General features: G+C 37.1%; 1 protein-coding gene across 3 annotated transcripts in view; it reads right to left on the minus strand.

Moving 5' to 3' along the window:
* Positions 1-8,176, minus strand: part of PSMD14 (proteasome 26S subunit, non-ATPase 14) — a 46,760-nt gene extending 38,584 nt beyond the window's left edge. Inside the window, exons 1-5 of one of the 3 annotated variants that reach the window (XM_053982010.1) lie at positions 6,986-7,004; positions 5,930-5,990; positions 4,636-4,685; positions 2,952-3,039; positions 1-52 (exon numbers count right to left, since the gene is read on the minus strand). In XM_053982010.1, coding sequence (XP_053837985.1) covers positions 1-48 — 48 coding nt within the window. In that variant the 5' untranslated portion in view covers positions 49-52; positions 2,952-3,039; positions 4,636-4,685; positions 5,930-5,990; positions 6,986-7,004. Of the gene's footprint in view, positions 53-2,951; positions 3,040-4,635; positions 4,686-5,929; positions 5,991-6,985; positions 7,005-7,898 lie in introns of those variants that run through there. The other 2 variants (XM_053982008.1, XM_053982011.1) reach the window with 2 other exon arrangements.
* Between the last annotated feature and the right edge of the window lie 6,856 nt (positions 8,177-15,032).

Consider the following 15,032-nt stretch of genomic DNA (forward strand, 5'->3'; position numbering starts at 1 on the left):
CTGTCCCAGTCCAGGCATACCTCCTCCCAGTCGCAGAAGTCTATCCATATTTCTAGAAAAACAGAAACAAAGGAAAAATGTTCCCAAGCTCGAAATGTTTACTAAATTGTTATCTATATAATTCACCTTCAGTCACTCAGTATGTCAAAAATATTGGTGGTAATTACAACACAACATCAGACTTCCTGTTAATTAACACCACATATTAATTCAAGAAGCTGTCTTCCATGCTAATTAACAGACTTTGCTTTATTGCTTTGGTTTTGGGTTATCCCCATTTCTGAAGACAAACACTCTTGTCAAACTTCTCAAAACTTTCCCATCATTCAATTAATTGGGGGATTTTTTTTTTTTGCTTATGATCAGTACCTACAGCCAGAAAGTTCCTAAAACTTATTAGATATACAATTGAATTTACTTTCATTTGCTCAAAAATCATCAATAAAAATCTTAAAGTAAGGATTTTAGCATCCTCATTAGAAAGTTCCGTGCTAATTAACTTACAGCTTGTCAGTTATCATCAAAACTACATGTGAAAGACACTAAGCAGATTATGGATCTCTGAATTAGCATCAAAAGCTTCTTTCTAATGAACTCATTATACTAAAAGAAATACTGTAAAGTAAACATTTAATGTGTATATAGTTAGAAGACTAGTGACAGTACAGTCATTTAATACATTCTTGCATGTGCCATTGCTTTAGTGCAAGATTATTCCAATCAATGAAATGTCTTCCTTTAAAAAAAAAAAAAAAAAAAAAAAAGCATCAGTTTTTGTCTCTTGTAACTTTCAAGGGGTGATCCCCAGGAATAAAGGCTGCTAAGGCATCCAAACAAAAAAAAATACACTGCTGTTCTGCTGTTTCTTTCTCTACAGTTTCTTCACTTTCTGTTGTTGGAAAGACATCTACAATTTCATGGTGGATAACTAGGCACAGGTTCTGCCCCAACTGTAACAGAACTTTACCATGCTTACTTAGCTTTTTCAACTTAGCTCTATACAACTAAACTTATGGATAAAATGAAAAGAAAAAAAAGCCTACTGAATATTAATTTTTAAGCAGCTGTTTTTATCAAATCAAGCAATTTCCAAGGCTTACAGAAATCAGAAAATTTTATTGGCTTATTTGTGAAATAGAAGATACAAAACACAGCATCAAAAATTATGGTCTTAATTGGACAAGTTTTAATACAACACAACAAAGCCTGTTTAGGCTTTGAAAGCAATTGAGAACACCAAGTATGATTTCCAAAATACATTCATCCTCCAAGCAGATTTCACATTACACATAAGAGAATTATATACATTATTTCAGATTACATTAACAATACTAATTTAATAGCCTTCTTTTGAAATAATTATGCAAAAGAACTTGAAAAATATATTTGCTTTGTATATGAAAAAATCTTCATGCTGAAGGTGAATGTTACCATAATTTTCATAATTTCTTCTGATATTTGCTAGATTTTTTACTGGCTAAAGACTAACAAGCCTTATTTCAGTATAAGGTTAAAACAAATAGTTTAAACTTCTAAACACATAAAGAAGCAGAATTTTACTTCATACTTTAATAACTTCATAACAATAGCCAAGATACATTGATCAGAAATACCTGCCCTACTGGCTAACTTCACTTTCCCAGTTCAGTGAACGATCAGGCTATTAGTTTAATATGATTCACTCTCTTGATTTTGTAGAACCTGCAAATCCAACAAGTGCAGCCTCACCTAGCAGTAAGTACTTTCTTAAAGCTCCACTGGCACCATATAAATTAAAAAGAAGTTTATTAAAGGGTTAGGGGTTACACTTCACTTCTTCAGTAAGTCACTGACACCAAGCTTCTTTTTTAGAGGCAAAAGCTGCACACAGTGTATATGCTTTTCTATCCTGAACTACAATAAATTCCAAATCAACTTGAAGGATTTCCTTGGAAAGGTTAAGTTGCTGTTTAAAGATATTATGTAAGCATATGTTAAATGGCTTCAATAAAACAGTCACAATGTTACCACAAATTAACACCAACTACAGTTCATGTTACCCCTCTGTGGTAGATACTCCTCCATTGAAACCCACAATGATTCATCTTCTGTGACACTAAAGAGGGCTGAAGAGTAACTGAGAAGTATATTTAAGCTACTAAAACTATTCTTTTAATCCATCATGGTTGTTCATTTATTTTAAGAAACTTTTAGTCTCTACACTGGTAACCTTGAAACTGGCAGTTCTGTCAACAACAGCAACTTCCATAAACTGACGAGGTACATTACCTATGTACATTTAAGAAATAATAAACAAATAACAAATCCTATAACACAAGTGAAAAGCAATAGCTCGTACTAACTAATTTTTTATTTACACAGTTCATTCCAGTTTGTAACCCAACAGTATAGTACATAATTTATTAAAGCCATATATTTTGGCAAATCAGAGTTGGATTAGACTAAAGTGTTAAACAAACTGACTACTTATCAGCATAACTTTACAGCAAAATTTCACTGTATTACAGACACCTAACATTTCTCACAGAATAGTCATTGAACTGAGATACTCAGATTTTCAAGAGAGCAGCACAGAGAGAAAATCTCCAAAACACAGTTCTAGATGCACTGCAAATGATTTCACTAGCTCCATGACATGATTCTGGTTTCAGTTTTGGTAGCTAATGCTTTACTTGCCTATTTGTAACTGAATATGCTTTAGGCTATATTCTATATAGACCTAAACATGTTTGTTTACCAAGATATATAAACATCTAAAAAATTTAAGTTTATGAAATACATTCACCAAAACAGATTTTAATTTTTGTTAATCCATCTAAATATTATTTCAGTAATAAATCCCATTTCTCAAACAATGCTTCTGTAAACCTTAAAACAGCTTAAGGGAAATTTTTAGACATTAATGAAGCTAACTTTAACCTTTATAAATAAAGCAACGATACATTTCTAACCTGGTGCTCAGCAAGAGGTGCTCACAGAACAAACTTGGCAGCAGCTCCCACTTTTTGACTGTAAAGATGACACCAGTAGGTCTCTTTCCTGTAGAAGGAAATAGAAAGGAGAAAGGCAGAAACCCAGTAAAATTCAGAAACCGTGGCACATGTAAAAAAGAAATGTTACATTGATAAGCTGCAAAAGGACAAGGCACTATCGAAGAATAACCCAAAGAATGTTTACTGGGCTTTTTTTTTCCTTTTGCCATACAATTCCTTGGAGTGGTACACGCCATGTCTCGCTCAAGTATCCGTAATACTGCAAGAAGCTTCCAATTTTCTCAAAATTTTTAAAATTAAATTCTCAAAATATTTTATTAATTCATTTAAGAAATTTAAAGCTAATTTATCATTTTAAATGCTGTTAGAAACTGAAACCATGATTTTTTTTTACTATTTCAGAAGCTTTTGATGTAGTTAAGATGCCCTAAGCACCAAGGGTAAGAGCAGTCTGCAGGTACAGAAAGCTTTCCTGTTTATTTCTGCAAGAGTGGTTGGTGTGACCAGAAAAGTCACAAAGATCTTTACGTTTGCCTGAATTCAGGTAGAGAAAGGCTGCTTCACATTCAATTTAGGAGTTAAAATTCATGTTATCCTCCTCCCTGAGAACACTGCCCATTAATTGCATCCTCTCAATCATTCATAGAGCAGTGTTTTGAAACAGATCTGTGAAATGATCTGTGTCTGTGATTTGATAGACTTTTTTTCAATGTCAGTGTTAACATAAGGAGCAATGAGGAAGCTGCTGCTGCTCACCAACTTGATGCTGCTTTCTCAGTACTGCCAGGACAGCCATTTGTGCAGCCCTGCAGCAAACTGAGAGGCTATCAAAAACACTGGGTTTAACCCTGTTCACTTCTCTGAGAGGCTTCATGCTGCGTCCCAGAAATAGTTGTCTTGGCATAACAGAAAAAGAGGTCTTGGAAAGGCTGATTGCTTGTAACACTAATACAGGCTCCAGAAGACATTTCTGTCAAATCATTCTTTAAGCTAAAGCTGCTCAAAGAATATCTGTGGGTTTTGGGGGTTGGTTTTGGGTTTTTGTCTGGGCGGGGGTGGTTGTTTTGTTTTTTAGTAACTGAGGCAATTTAACAGAGACCCTTTTGAAGCTTATCTCAAAGTAATACAAGAGCAAAGGAAGATGTGTTCACCTTCCCAAGAAAGCTGGAAGAGAAAGAACAAGTCAGAGTTTCTCAGTGCAGACAGGCTGGGATGGAAATCACTAACAAGTTGAATGAAAAGTTACTATCCTTCTGCCAGCTTTGCAGAAAGAAATGATCCAGAAGAGACCACAAAAGCCAGCAGCACAGGCTACAACAGAATTGCAGCTACTTCTTCAACTGGGCTTGACTTATTCACGTTAGCCACCCGACCACCCAGTGGTCTTGCATTCCCTTCCCCACTTACTACAAAGAAAGAAACAAATCTCTGTGACCTTGGTCTGTTCCCCAGTGAGGCACAAAAGGTAACCCACAGGTGAGAATATCACCTCTGCTACAAAGTGCAAAAAGCTGGGCTGATTAGCAACTTCTCTGTTGTTTTTTTCCCTATATTTGCACACACACACACATACACTTACATTATATATGCACCTATAAATAAAAGCCAGAAAAGTAAACAAACAGTTCACAGTAAATCTCACCTCTTTTCCTTCCTAAATTGGCAAAAGGTATTTTGATGGTTTCCTTCTGTCTGCAAGGAAGAGTTAACAGACTCTGTTTAAAGCATAACTTTAAGGAAGTAAATGTATCAAATAGTTCCGTATCAGAAAAAATACAGAAGGACAGTTTTCATAATAAACTAGCATTTTGGTGCATTGCAGGATTTGGATGACATGCACTCATCACTGAAATCAATATGGTCACTAATGGCTTAAAAAAAATAATTAAATAGCTTCTCTGTGTATGTTCATGATTGGAAACACCATAATTAAAATAAGTTTGGTCATAGGATGTTATTTAAAAACCCAAATTTCCATTAGTGCAATTTTTATTTATTGTCCTCACCTCAAAAGGGAAAAATAGTTGATATTAATAATGCAGTGAGAGTATACACAGAGAATCTCAAAACTGATCTGAAAACAGAAATTTTAAAACCCATGTCTAAAATTTGCTCCTAATACCACTGTTAGGTAGCTGCAATAATTGGAAAGAGTTGCCCATTTGGAGAGCTCTTATTCACCACTCAGTTGTTCATTGGTATTTTCAAGTCACTTAAATTCCGACTTCTAATAATGAAAACACTTTTTCTTAGGTAGCATAGGGATGACGTTATATAAAAGGATTATACACAAATGTGTATACACATATAGCTATAAACCAATAGCTACTGTGTTTATACTTGGCATGTTGCAGCATGTATTTTGAAATCAACTTGAAACAGTCTTAAATTACTCTATGTCCTTGCATGAGACACATGAGTTTCACACTACAGTGCACTATTTTTATCTAGCATTAACACTCCATGATGTGATCCCTCAATGAAAGAGAGTTCTCCTGGTTTGGCAACTTTTGAGTTAGTAGAGAAATAAATATCAAAATCAGCTTTGACATACATAGAAAACAATGGTTACTAAACTGCCCTATTAGTGGAGGGAGTATCAGGCTACACACAGGTGACAGCAATTTATTTTCAATTTGTACACTGAGAGACTTGACACAAATCATTTCATCTTCGGTAACTCAGTTTCTCCACCTGAGACTACATAACAAGCTTTGTACAAGCACTTCCACATCTCCTGTTGAGGAGTTACATGCAGCAGATGATCAACAATTTTATTAACAGTGCTCAAAAGTGGCTCAAGGTTTTTGGTGCAACTGCAACCATTTCAGCTTCACTAGGGATGATAAACAGCTGTAGAGGTAAATCAGCTCAGAAATTGCAGAAAAACATTACTTCACCACAAAAAAAACTCACTATAGTTAAAGTCAACAAACCCGAACAGAGACTTCACATGTGAAAAGGTGGGGGAGGGGCTAGGCTAGTCTGTCTATCTTCCTATACATTTTGTATGAAAAGAAGAAAAAAATATACATTACCATCAAGTCTAATCTGTTCATTAAAGCTAGAGTTTAATCATGTCATGCATGAATGCAGTCTCAGTAGTGCAAGTCCAGAGTTACATGACTCTTGCTTCTATAACATGCTCAGATCTGTAAGCCCAGACCCTGTTTCTGGATCCCACAGACCTGAATCTCAATAGACCCCAGCTGGAATAGGTGGTTTGCAGGTCAGCTTCCCATACTCTGCTTCTTGACTTCCAGAAGTACAGCAAACCTAATTCTACTACATTCATTGCTGAGCTGGAGTTACTTCAGTAACAAAGATTCAAACAGACTGCTTTAAAGCCACTGAAGTACATTCACATAATACTTACAGATAAGCAAAGATTCATTAACAAGCTGCACCACCATAGAAACCGACAGAATTAATTTTAATTTTGTGCAGTACATGAAGTAATGACCTTCTCTGAAATCTGCAGAAAGGCAAGCAGACATACAACTGTTGTGGAACTATGCAGTAGTCCAGCAAGTACTCATCATTCCAGTTCTCTATTATTCAAAGCGTCCTTAACACCTGCCCTTTCCCATCATCCTGGATATTACAAGGTACTTATAGGTACCATTAGTTTATACTCCATAATTTTTTGTCAGGAGTGAGTCATTTCCAAGAAAGTTGACAAACTAATTTATATACTGGTATTATTTAATACTATTTTTAAAGCATTCTCTAACTTAAAATATTCCAAGCCATAAGTTTTCAAATGAATATCACTGAAATGGCATGTTAAAACAGATGATAGAACACAACATTTCCTATTAAGCTACAGGCTAAACTCTGTTGCTCAAAGTCACACTAAGTGATTCAGAAGCAACTCATACACTAGCCAATTTCTGAATTTCTTCATAAACAGATATTTTTCACTGTTTCAATATGGTCATGAACAGCGAATGCTCTGCTCCACAGAATCGTCTTCCAAGTTTACTCCCTACCTGAGGCATACTTGGACTCCCAGGGCTGTCAGCTTTAACATGAACACAAATCTGTCAGACTTTTCAGCTTGCCTAGTACCACTTCAGTTCTACACAGCTTTGAGATACATTTACATAAAACTTCTTTTTAAAAAGTAAATCTCAATCCCTGTTGGTTTTCTGTTTTTCCAGAGTACACCGAAAACAACTGCAACTTTAAGACATGACGCCAGCACGCTGTTTACAAGTATCCAACTATATGACACAAATTTGTTACAGAAACATGACTTAGGTTAGGTGCATATTAGAATAGCGCTGTTAATTTTTTATTATCGCTCCTTTTCTACTTAATTCTGCTTCCTTCCCCTTCAGGTATCCCAGCCAGTGCTTTGCCTTCACTTCTCCCCGCGCCCCTCTAACTCCAGCTGCATTGCCGGGAATCGTGGCAATGCTGCACTCCGGGAGCAGCAGCGCTGCGGTCCGTCAGGCGCCTCTGACGGGGCACAGAGACCGCTGCTGCCCGCAGCACGAACTCGCACCCGGCGATGCCGAACGAGGGCGGCCGCTGCGGGCCGGGAGGAGGCGGCCAGGCCCTGGGGCCCGTGCGGCGCCGAGGCCCGTCCGGCTCTAGCTGCCGAGCCCCCACCCTGCGCCCTCCCCGGCCCCTCTCGCCGCCTCTCCCCAGCCCGTTCGCAGCTGCCCCCGCTGCCCCGAAGCGCCCGGACTTCCCAGCGGAAAGGCCCCGCCCGGGCCGGTGTCGCTCGCCCGGGCCGGTGTCGCTCGCCAGACCCGCCCCGTCCCGCTCCCGTCCGCACCGCCCGCCGCCCTGCCCGGCGCTCGGGCCGACTCCCCGGGGCCGCGTTCCGGCCGCCGCCGCGCAGCGGCCGCCGCGGAGCGCCTCAGCACCCTGGCACGGAGGCGGCCGGGCCCTCACCTGGACCGGAGCCGCCCGGGCCGCGGTGAATCAGCCGGATCTCATTCAAACCGAGCCCTTCCCGGTTCACAGGGCACCCGGCGGCGGCTTCCGGCGCCGCGGCCGCCGGGGAGGAGCTTCTGAGAGTGGAGGCGCCCGAGGGGCGCGGCCTCCGAGAGGAACGGGCCGGAGTTGAACGGCGCAAACTGCTCTGCTGTGAAGTGCTGTGAGTTAAATTTGTCCCTTTGCACCGAATGGCACCAGTGCTGAAACAACGACACGATAGGATGGCAGAAGAACCAACAACTGAGTCATCAAATCAATAAAAGAACGATTACCGTAATAGGAACAGTATCACATGCACTCCTCTCTAAACAGTATTACAGAAAATACGAGGATTTAGAGAAGAGAAATATGCGTGACCATATGTGTAAAACCAGCACAAGCAGAAATGGAAAATCACAGGAATTGTGGCCAAACAAAAATAATAGGGACATAATCACATGAAAGCATGCATACTGATGAATGGTGCTAACCTTTCTGTGCAAACAGAGAAGCAATTTGGAATTTCTGTTAACCCTTATGTTAACCCTGGAGCACAAACTCTGTTGTAAATTAAAAGAGGAAAACACAAGGCCAAAGGAGTACATTACCAGACAGCACATGAGCAAGTTAGGGATGTCTGTAGCCCATATGAACTTACTATGGCTAACACAATAAAAATTCTTAGAAGTTGATTTATACATAGTTATTGAAATACTGCAAGTATTTTAAAAAGTATTGGGACAACTTAAGAACCTATACAAACAATTTATTAGGACTCTATACAGAGTTTCTACCATGAATGACCAAGAAGAGCATCATGGTTTATTTGAAAGCTCCTTTAAAGACCAAGAATGTAATATTAGAAGATAATCAGCATTTTCTGCTCACAGACCAACTACATGGAAGCAGGTGAAAAGGTACTAAGTTGTAAATTACATGGGAATAGTCTCAGACAGCTATAGTCACCACTTCCACAGCACTGCAGCAGACACAGAAATCTTAGTTTGTTATACCATGAAGTATAAAATTAATCCCAAGAAAGATTATATGGTATTCTGCTTTTTAAGAGAGGCAACGTTTTTGAAAAGCAAAATAATTTTCTCTTCCATTTTGTTTTTGGGCTAGGCTGAGGGAATCTCAAGAGGCAAAATTTCCAAAAGATTCTTTAAAAGCTAAAGGTTTAAAATGTGGTTTAAATTGTGAGTCAGTAATTTCTTTCTCACATTACTAATGCAAAACCCATTAGTGTAATTTATTGGTACACCCGCAGCCAAATTACTCAGAAACAAAGAGTAAAACCTATGTGTGTCTGTCTGTATGTATATGTTTATCTGGGCATGCTTGTCTCAGACAGAAGAAATCTTGCATCCTGCTGCAAACAGGCTGTTATGGTCCTTCCTGTTTTAACCTGGCAAAACTTCGCTCCTATAGTCTTGAGACTGTATTTTGAGGCTTGTGCATGTTAGAAGTCATTATAATAATTATGTGGTCAAAGATTTTTTCTTTTGGATTAAATTAATGGGGCAAAATATTAATTCAGTGAATTGAAATGCATTATGTATTTTTCTGGTTTTTGCCATGATTTTGAGAGCAATCCGTTTATTCCTCCATGTTCACTGGAATTCTGGCACCTTAAGGAGAAATACCCATTATATTTGGGTTCTCACTCTGCAGTCATATGTCTTTAAGGTACCCTGCATTTCTGAAGAAAGAAAGAAAGAAACACAAATCTTTACTTGTGAAAAGTGAGCATTTCTCTGGGTTAATGTGTATAATAAGGAAAAACAACATAGTTAAATCTTTATAATATGCCTATACCCACTGATTTAAATGAGCAATGGCATTTCAATCCATTTGAAGATTTGGCCCTTCTTTGATATACACAGTGAAACAGACTTTCATTGTTATTCCTAATTACATTTCAAGTCATAGTATTGACTTTTTAAATATATACATTTATTGAAATTTTATAAATAAATATAGTTACAGAAAAAGAAAAAATGAGAAAATAGGAGAAATATTTACACTAGAAAGTATAGTGAATTAATTGGATATATAGAGGCAGTATCCTGGCTGGAACTTATGACAGATGGTATTTTATATTTTTATATAAAAAGATATATTCTTAATCGTATATGTCAAAGAAAAGAGACCATATGTTGTTAAACACTTCCAAATTGTCATTTAATCTGAAGGGCACTCTCTCACATGAATCTCTCATTGTTTTGGTCTAACCAGTGCTAATCTATAGAAGGTTTTATTTATTGATTTGCAGTAATGCAGTACAAGAAAATGTTCAAGGTTTGTTCCCATTTTTGTTACTTGGATGGCTCTCGTAAATGGTAAAAACTAGCTTTGATTGGACCCTTACATTTTTCCTGGTTTCGCCATGCTAACCTATCCTTGTTTGTAGTGAAGTGGTTAACAGAGATCAGACTTGCTAAGAGATCACATCATTTTTTTTTCCTAACTCCTGGTATATAATTTTCCCTTCAAATCTGTTTGTGATTGGATTAAAGCAGCAATATTGCTGAGGCTCTGTAATTAAATAATTCAACTTTACATGGCTAAGTGGCAACATTTAAGAATGGCATGTAGAACCTGAAGAATGCACTGAGAGACTGGACACAATTTTCTGGCAAATCATTTATGTAGAGAGTGCTGTTTGTGCTAGGACAGGAGGAATTCTCCAGGACTGAGTTATAATATTTGGTTAAAAAAACTAAAATCATCAACACCAAAAACCCCAAACAAACCCAACAGAAGATATAGTTTCAGAAAGCCTGGTGTTAGAATACCTGATGCATTGTGGGTTGAACAAAACGCTGGAGTTGTGGCTATTTTTGTTTTTATGTTTAAACATGTAGAACTGAGCATGGGAAATGGCTATGCATCAAGGAGTCCAAGAGCTGACATCATCTTTGTGAGAGGGTAATAGAGCCAGAAGCACACTATTTTATTGATTGATCGATTGAGTTAGAATTATGTTTGGTACTTATACACTGAAAAAGTAATGAAGGAATAATAGTGTTTTAAACTGCAGCCTTTCACCCTGGGAATGGACTGGAACTCTGTCTTGGCAAACCTGTAAATGAGGAAATGGTTTCTTCTGTTATCCTTGGCAAGCACTCACTCCGTTAGAAGTGCTGATGGTGACCTCTGTGACATCCCCAACAGCTTGTACAATGCTTGATCAACTCCTTGCTGGATGCAGAGTAATAGCAACTCTTGTCACAAACAATGAATAAAATTTTACAGGATTAGTTAAAGATAGTATATGAGTGAGATTACTTTTTTTAGACTCCTCAACAATTTACAATCAGCTGCAGAAGGCTGTTAGAAGCTCAAAAGAGGCTTCATTAATCATGAAACATATGATTATTGAAAACCTGCAAACAAAACTATTTGCATCTCTTTCAGAGCACAAACCTGCCCATTAAAGTATGACAAGTATAAAGTCAGTTTGAGTGAGAAGAATGGTAACAATGTATTTGGATATAATCCATCCCAGTTAAGAAGGAAGAGGATATTAAGAAAGCAAACATTCCTTACTGCGAGCCATAAACAGCCCCAGCCCCCCTCCAGTTGGTGCCAAAAGATCTTGTTTATATTGGAAATTTCACCAGCCACAAGTTTCACATGCAGTCCTAAATGAAACTGGACTTTTGTCTTTTTAAGTCTATTTAAAGTGATGGCTGAGTTGTGAGAACTATCTACAAACCATCTGGAGAAGATAAGGCCAAGAAAAAAATCAGTCTTGCTGGAAATGCTTGTGTTGGGGGTGTCTATGGAAAATTTTTATGAGGAAACAGAGAAGTGGGTTTGTGTCCCTGGCAATTGCAAAGGTGCTACTCTGTGAGAGACAGTTTATTTAAATAACTGTGTAGAAGACTGTAAATTGAAATCTGTAAATTAAGAGAAAGGTGGTATGTAAAGTGGACATACTGTGGGTTTTTCTGGATTGCTGTGGGATGGAACGATACTACTCTTTTTTTTTTTCCTCCCCTTTATTCAGTGGGAGATTTTCCCCTTATTTGTGACACAATAAAAATTAATTTTATACTTCCTTTAGTAATTAAGATATTTCTGATTGGGCTGAAACATTACTTTTATAGAAGTCCTGCATAATTGATGCAATGCTTTTCACCAATTTCAAGTAGTGAGAGCCAACAAACAAAGACAATTTCAATTATTTCGGTGGTTATGTCTGTGTTAGGGAGTAGTGTAGACTTGAAGGAGTAAATGTGTGGGGCTAAATTGGCATGATACATTTCTGTTAGCATTTTCTGCTTTGGATAGCACTACTTGTGTCCCATGCATGAATGCCCATTTGCAACCAAATTGTATGAAGCATGTTTCTGCTCTGCCATTTTTCAATGAGATAATCTACTTCCAGCACTCGCAAACTTTGGTTTGCTGCTTTGAGACTTTTGCTTTAAAGGCACACTCTGGATGCAAACTTAAACAATCACGTAGATGCATTATACATATAATTCTTTTTTTTTTTTTTTCCAAGAATTAACCAACAATGTGTAAAGATAACATGGCAGAAAGCTGGAGAAGAGTGAAATAAAATTGAAGAAGGTGAAGTCCTCCACATTGCTACACATGGCATGCCCAAAGCACTGGGTATATACAATATGTTCTATGGAGAGCCTGAGGGACCTGTAAACTGCTAGATAAAAACCCATTCAGTGAATATTTTGATCCTCACAAGAATGTCACTTGGGAAAGGCACATTTTTTACAAGAAACCAGCTGCCAGATGAGACCATTGACCATTGTTAAGATCTTTAAAATAAAGCCAAGTAATGTGAATTGGAGCAGTTAACAGATGGATGAATTACTTGTGATATAAGTGATAACCAAGTCAAAGCAAGGTGAGAAAAGGACTTGACATTGCAAAGAACAGCGGATATTTGCAGGGCTAGTAAAGACTGCTTCCCAAATAAAAGTGTTAGCTAGTAGTGAAAGAACTGGAGTGTATCTAATTAAAAATGCATACCAAAGCATAAAGAGAGAATACAAGGGTAAACAAATGGCAGAGACCAGACTTGTTTTCAATAGATGTAAAATCAATCACAACATGGTGAAAAGGTCCTACACAAGAGGTTTGGTGTCCTGTATACAATGAAAGCAGCCATTTTGCCAAAATTAAATTGCTTTCAACTCAACTTATAAAGATCTGCCTAGGAAAAGCTATCTGTGACTGCTCTGCTGGAGGACATGACAGATGACAATGGGGATTACAATGGCTGATTTAAAGGATGGTAGGGATGATGCTATTCTCTAAAATCAGATTTTCTGCTGGGCCAGAGCATTTACCTTTCAAATTACCTCACAAACAAGGTTGCAATTTGCAGATTTTGAAAATTCTCTGATGATACAAAAGTAATGAAGAATTCCTAAATAGCTTAATTCCACAGAGTTCTACATAAATCAAATAAATCTATAGAGATTACATTACTCTACTAATCCCAGAGATATAGCAGAGAATAAAGTATTTGCAGTCTTGGTGCCTCTACAAAATCAGATGTGTTCATCATTTGTAATTTGCCCTGTTACTTGGGATGTGAGGAACCTGTACTCTCAATTTAAATAGAAACTGGAGGTGAATACAAAATAATGTATCTAACTTAGACATTAAATTTGTGATTTCTATATAGTCTTCAGAATTATGGAAGTTATCAATCCGATATATTGACTCTTCTTTCGGATGGTTTTAGTTCTTTCAGCCCTTCAAGATACACACCATGGCATTTTTTCCTCTTCATTACCCTGGCTCTTTTTTCTGTCATCCTTTGTAGAATTCTCTACTGTCCTTATAAACATTAAATCATGATGGAGGCCAGTTATGTTTAGAATTTTTCTGAGATGATACAAATTATTAATAGCTAGCTAAGATAAACTAGATATTTCTCCTCCTTGATTGGTTTAGAAAAGTAGCTATTTTATTGATTAAACATATACATCATACTTCAGCCAGTTCAGCTTTTTGGAACACGAGGCATTGGTAGAAGGAAGAGGAAAATAAGATATAACATAATTGTTTTTTGACTGTGCACAATCTGTGGAGTTGTGATCATGCCTATTTCTCTGTATTGATCACAGAAAAAATACTAGAAGTACATAGAAAAGGTTACTTTCATTCTTGTAGTACCCAAATAGTTAAAATAAATTTAGTTCTTCCTGACTTTATTACACTGAATAGACAAGCTTCTTACAAACACCCAGAGAAATGTAATTTGTATAGGCACAGTACAATTGCCAATAAACTATTCAGGTAAAGCTATATCCTTATTTTAGCTATATTGGCTATATGCCATAAATAAAGAGTAGTAATTTATCCCACTAGCTTACTTGATTCTATTGATTAAAGGCTATAAACTGACTTTAAGTATATGTTGGGTCCATGTGGTAGCAGTTTTAGTCTCCATATATGTTGGGTCCATGTGGTAGCAGTTTTAGTCTCCATTGTAGAAGGGATCTGAAGAAGCTTTTAATACTGCTCAGATTTACAATTTCAACCTTTTTTAAAAAAATTAATTAATATGCCTCCAGGTTTTTTTATTCATTTAGGAGGTCATAATTCTTTTAGTTTGACTACTAAATACTTTTTTTTCCTGTGTTATTCCAGGTCCAGAGATCGTTTCTAGAACCAACTGAACCTAAGCCTTTTCTCTGCAAAGGTAGGATGTTGAAAATGCATTTTTTTTCTTAAGATGATCAAAGAGTGAGGCATTTTATACATGCAGAAAAGGTGAATGCAAATATTACACTTGCACATGCTATTGTTTTATAAAATGATTTGCAAATTTTTTTTTAATTCCTGAGAACTGATGAGACAACTGTCAGTATCAGGTGCTTAAGGCATTATTGATTTGTTCTTTGAATACTTTATTAAATTAAACTAAAATTAAACTAATTTTTTAAAATTAAATTTAAACTTTATTTTACTCTTTTATTTAGTATTTAGTTAGTCTTCTAAAAAGAGTAAATACGAGTCCCTTGTTTATGCTTGCTGTTTAACTATTAATCTCCACAGCACTAAGTTATTGTATTTTGTTTCATGGATAAAAATGAGTCTAAATTCAGGTAAGAACAATATTCA

This window comes from Vidua macroura, chromosome 7 (assembly GCF_024509145.1).
Source record: "Vidua macroura isolate BioBank_ID:100142 chromosome 7, ASM2450914v1, whole genome shotgun sequence".
Taxonomy (NCBI): Eukaryota; Metazoa; Chordata; class Aves; order Passeriformes; family Viduidae; genus Vidua; species Vidua macroura.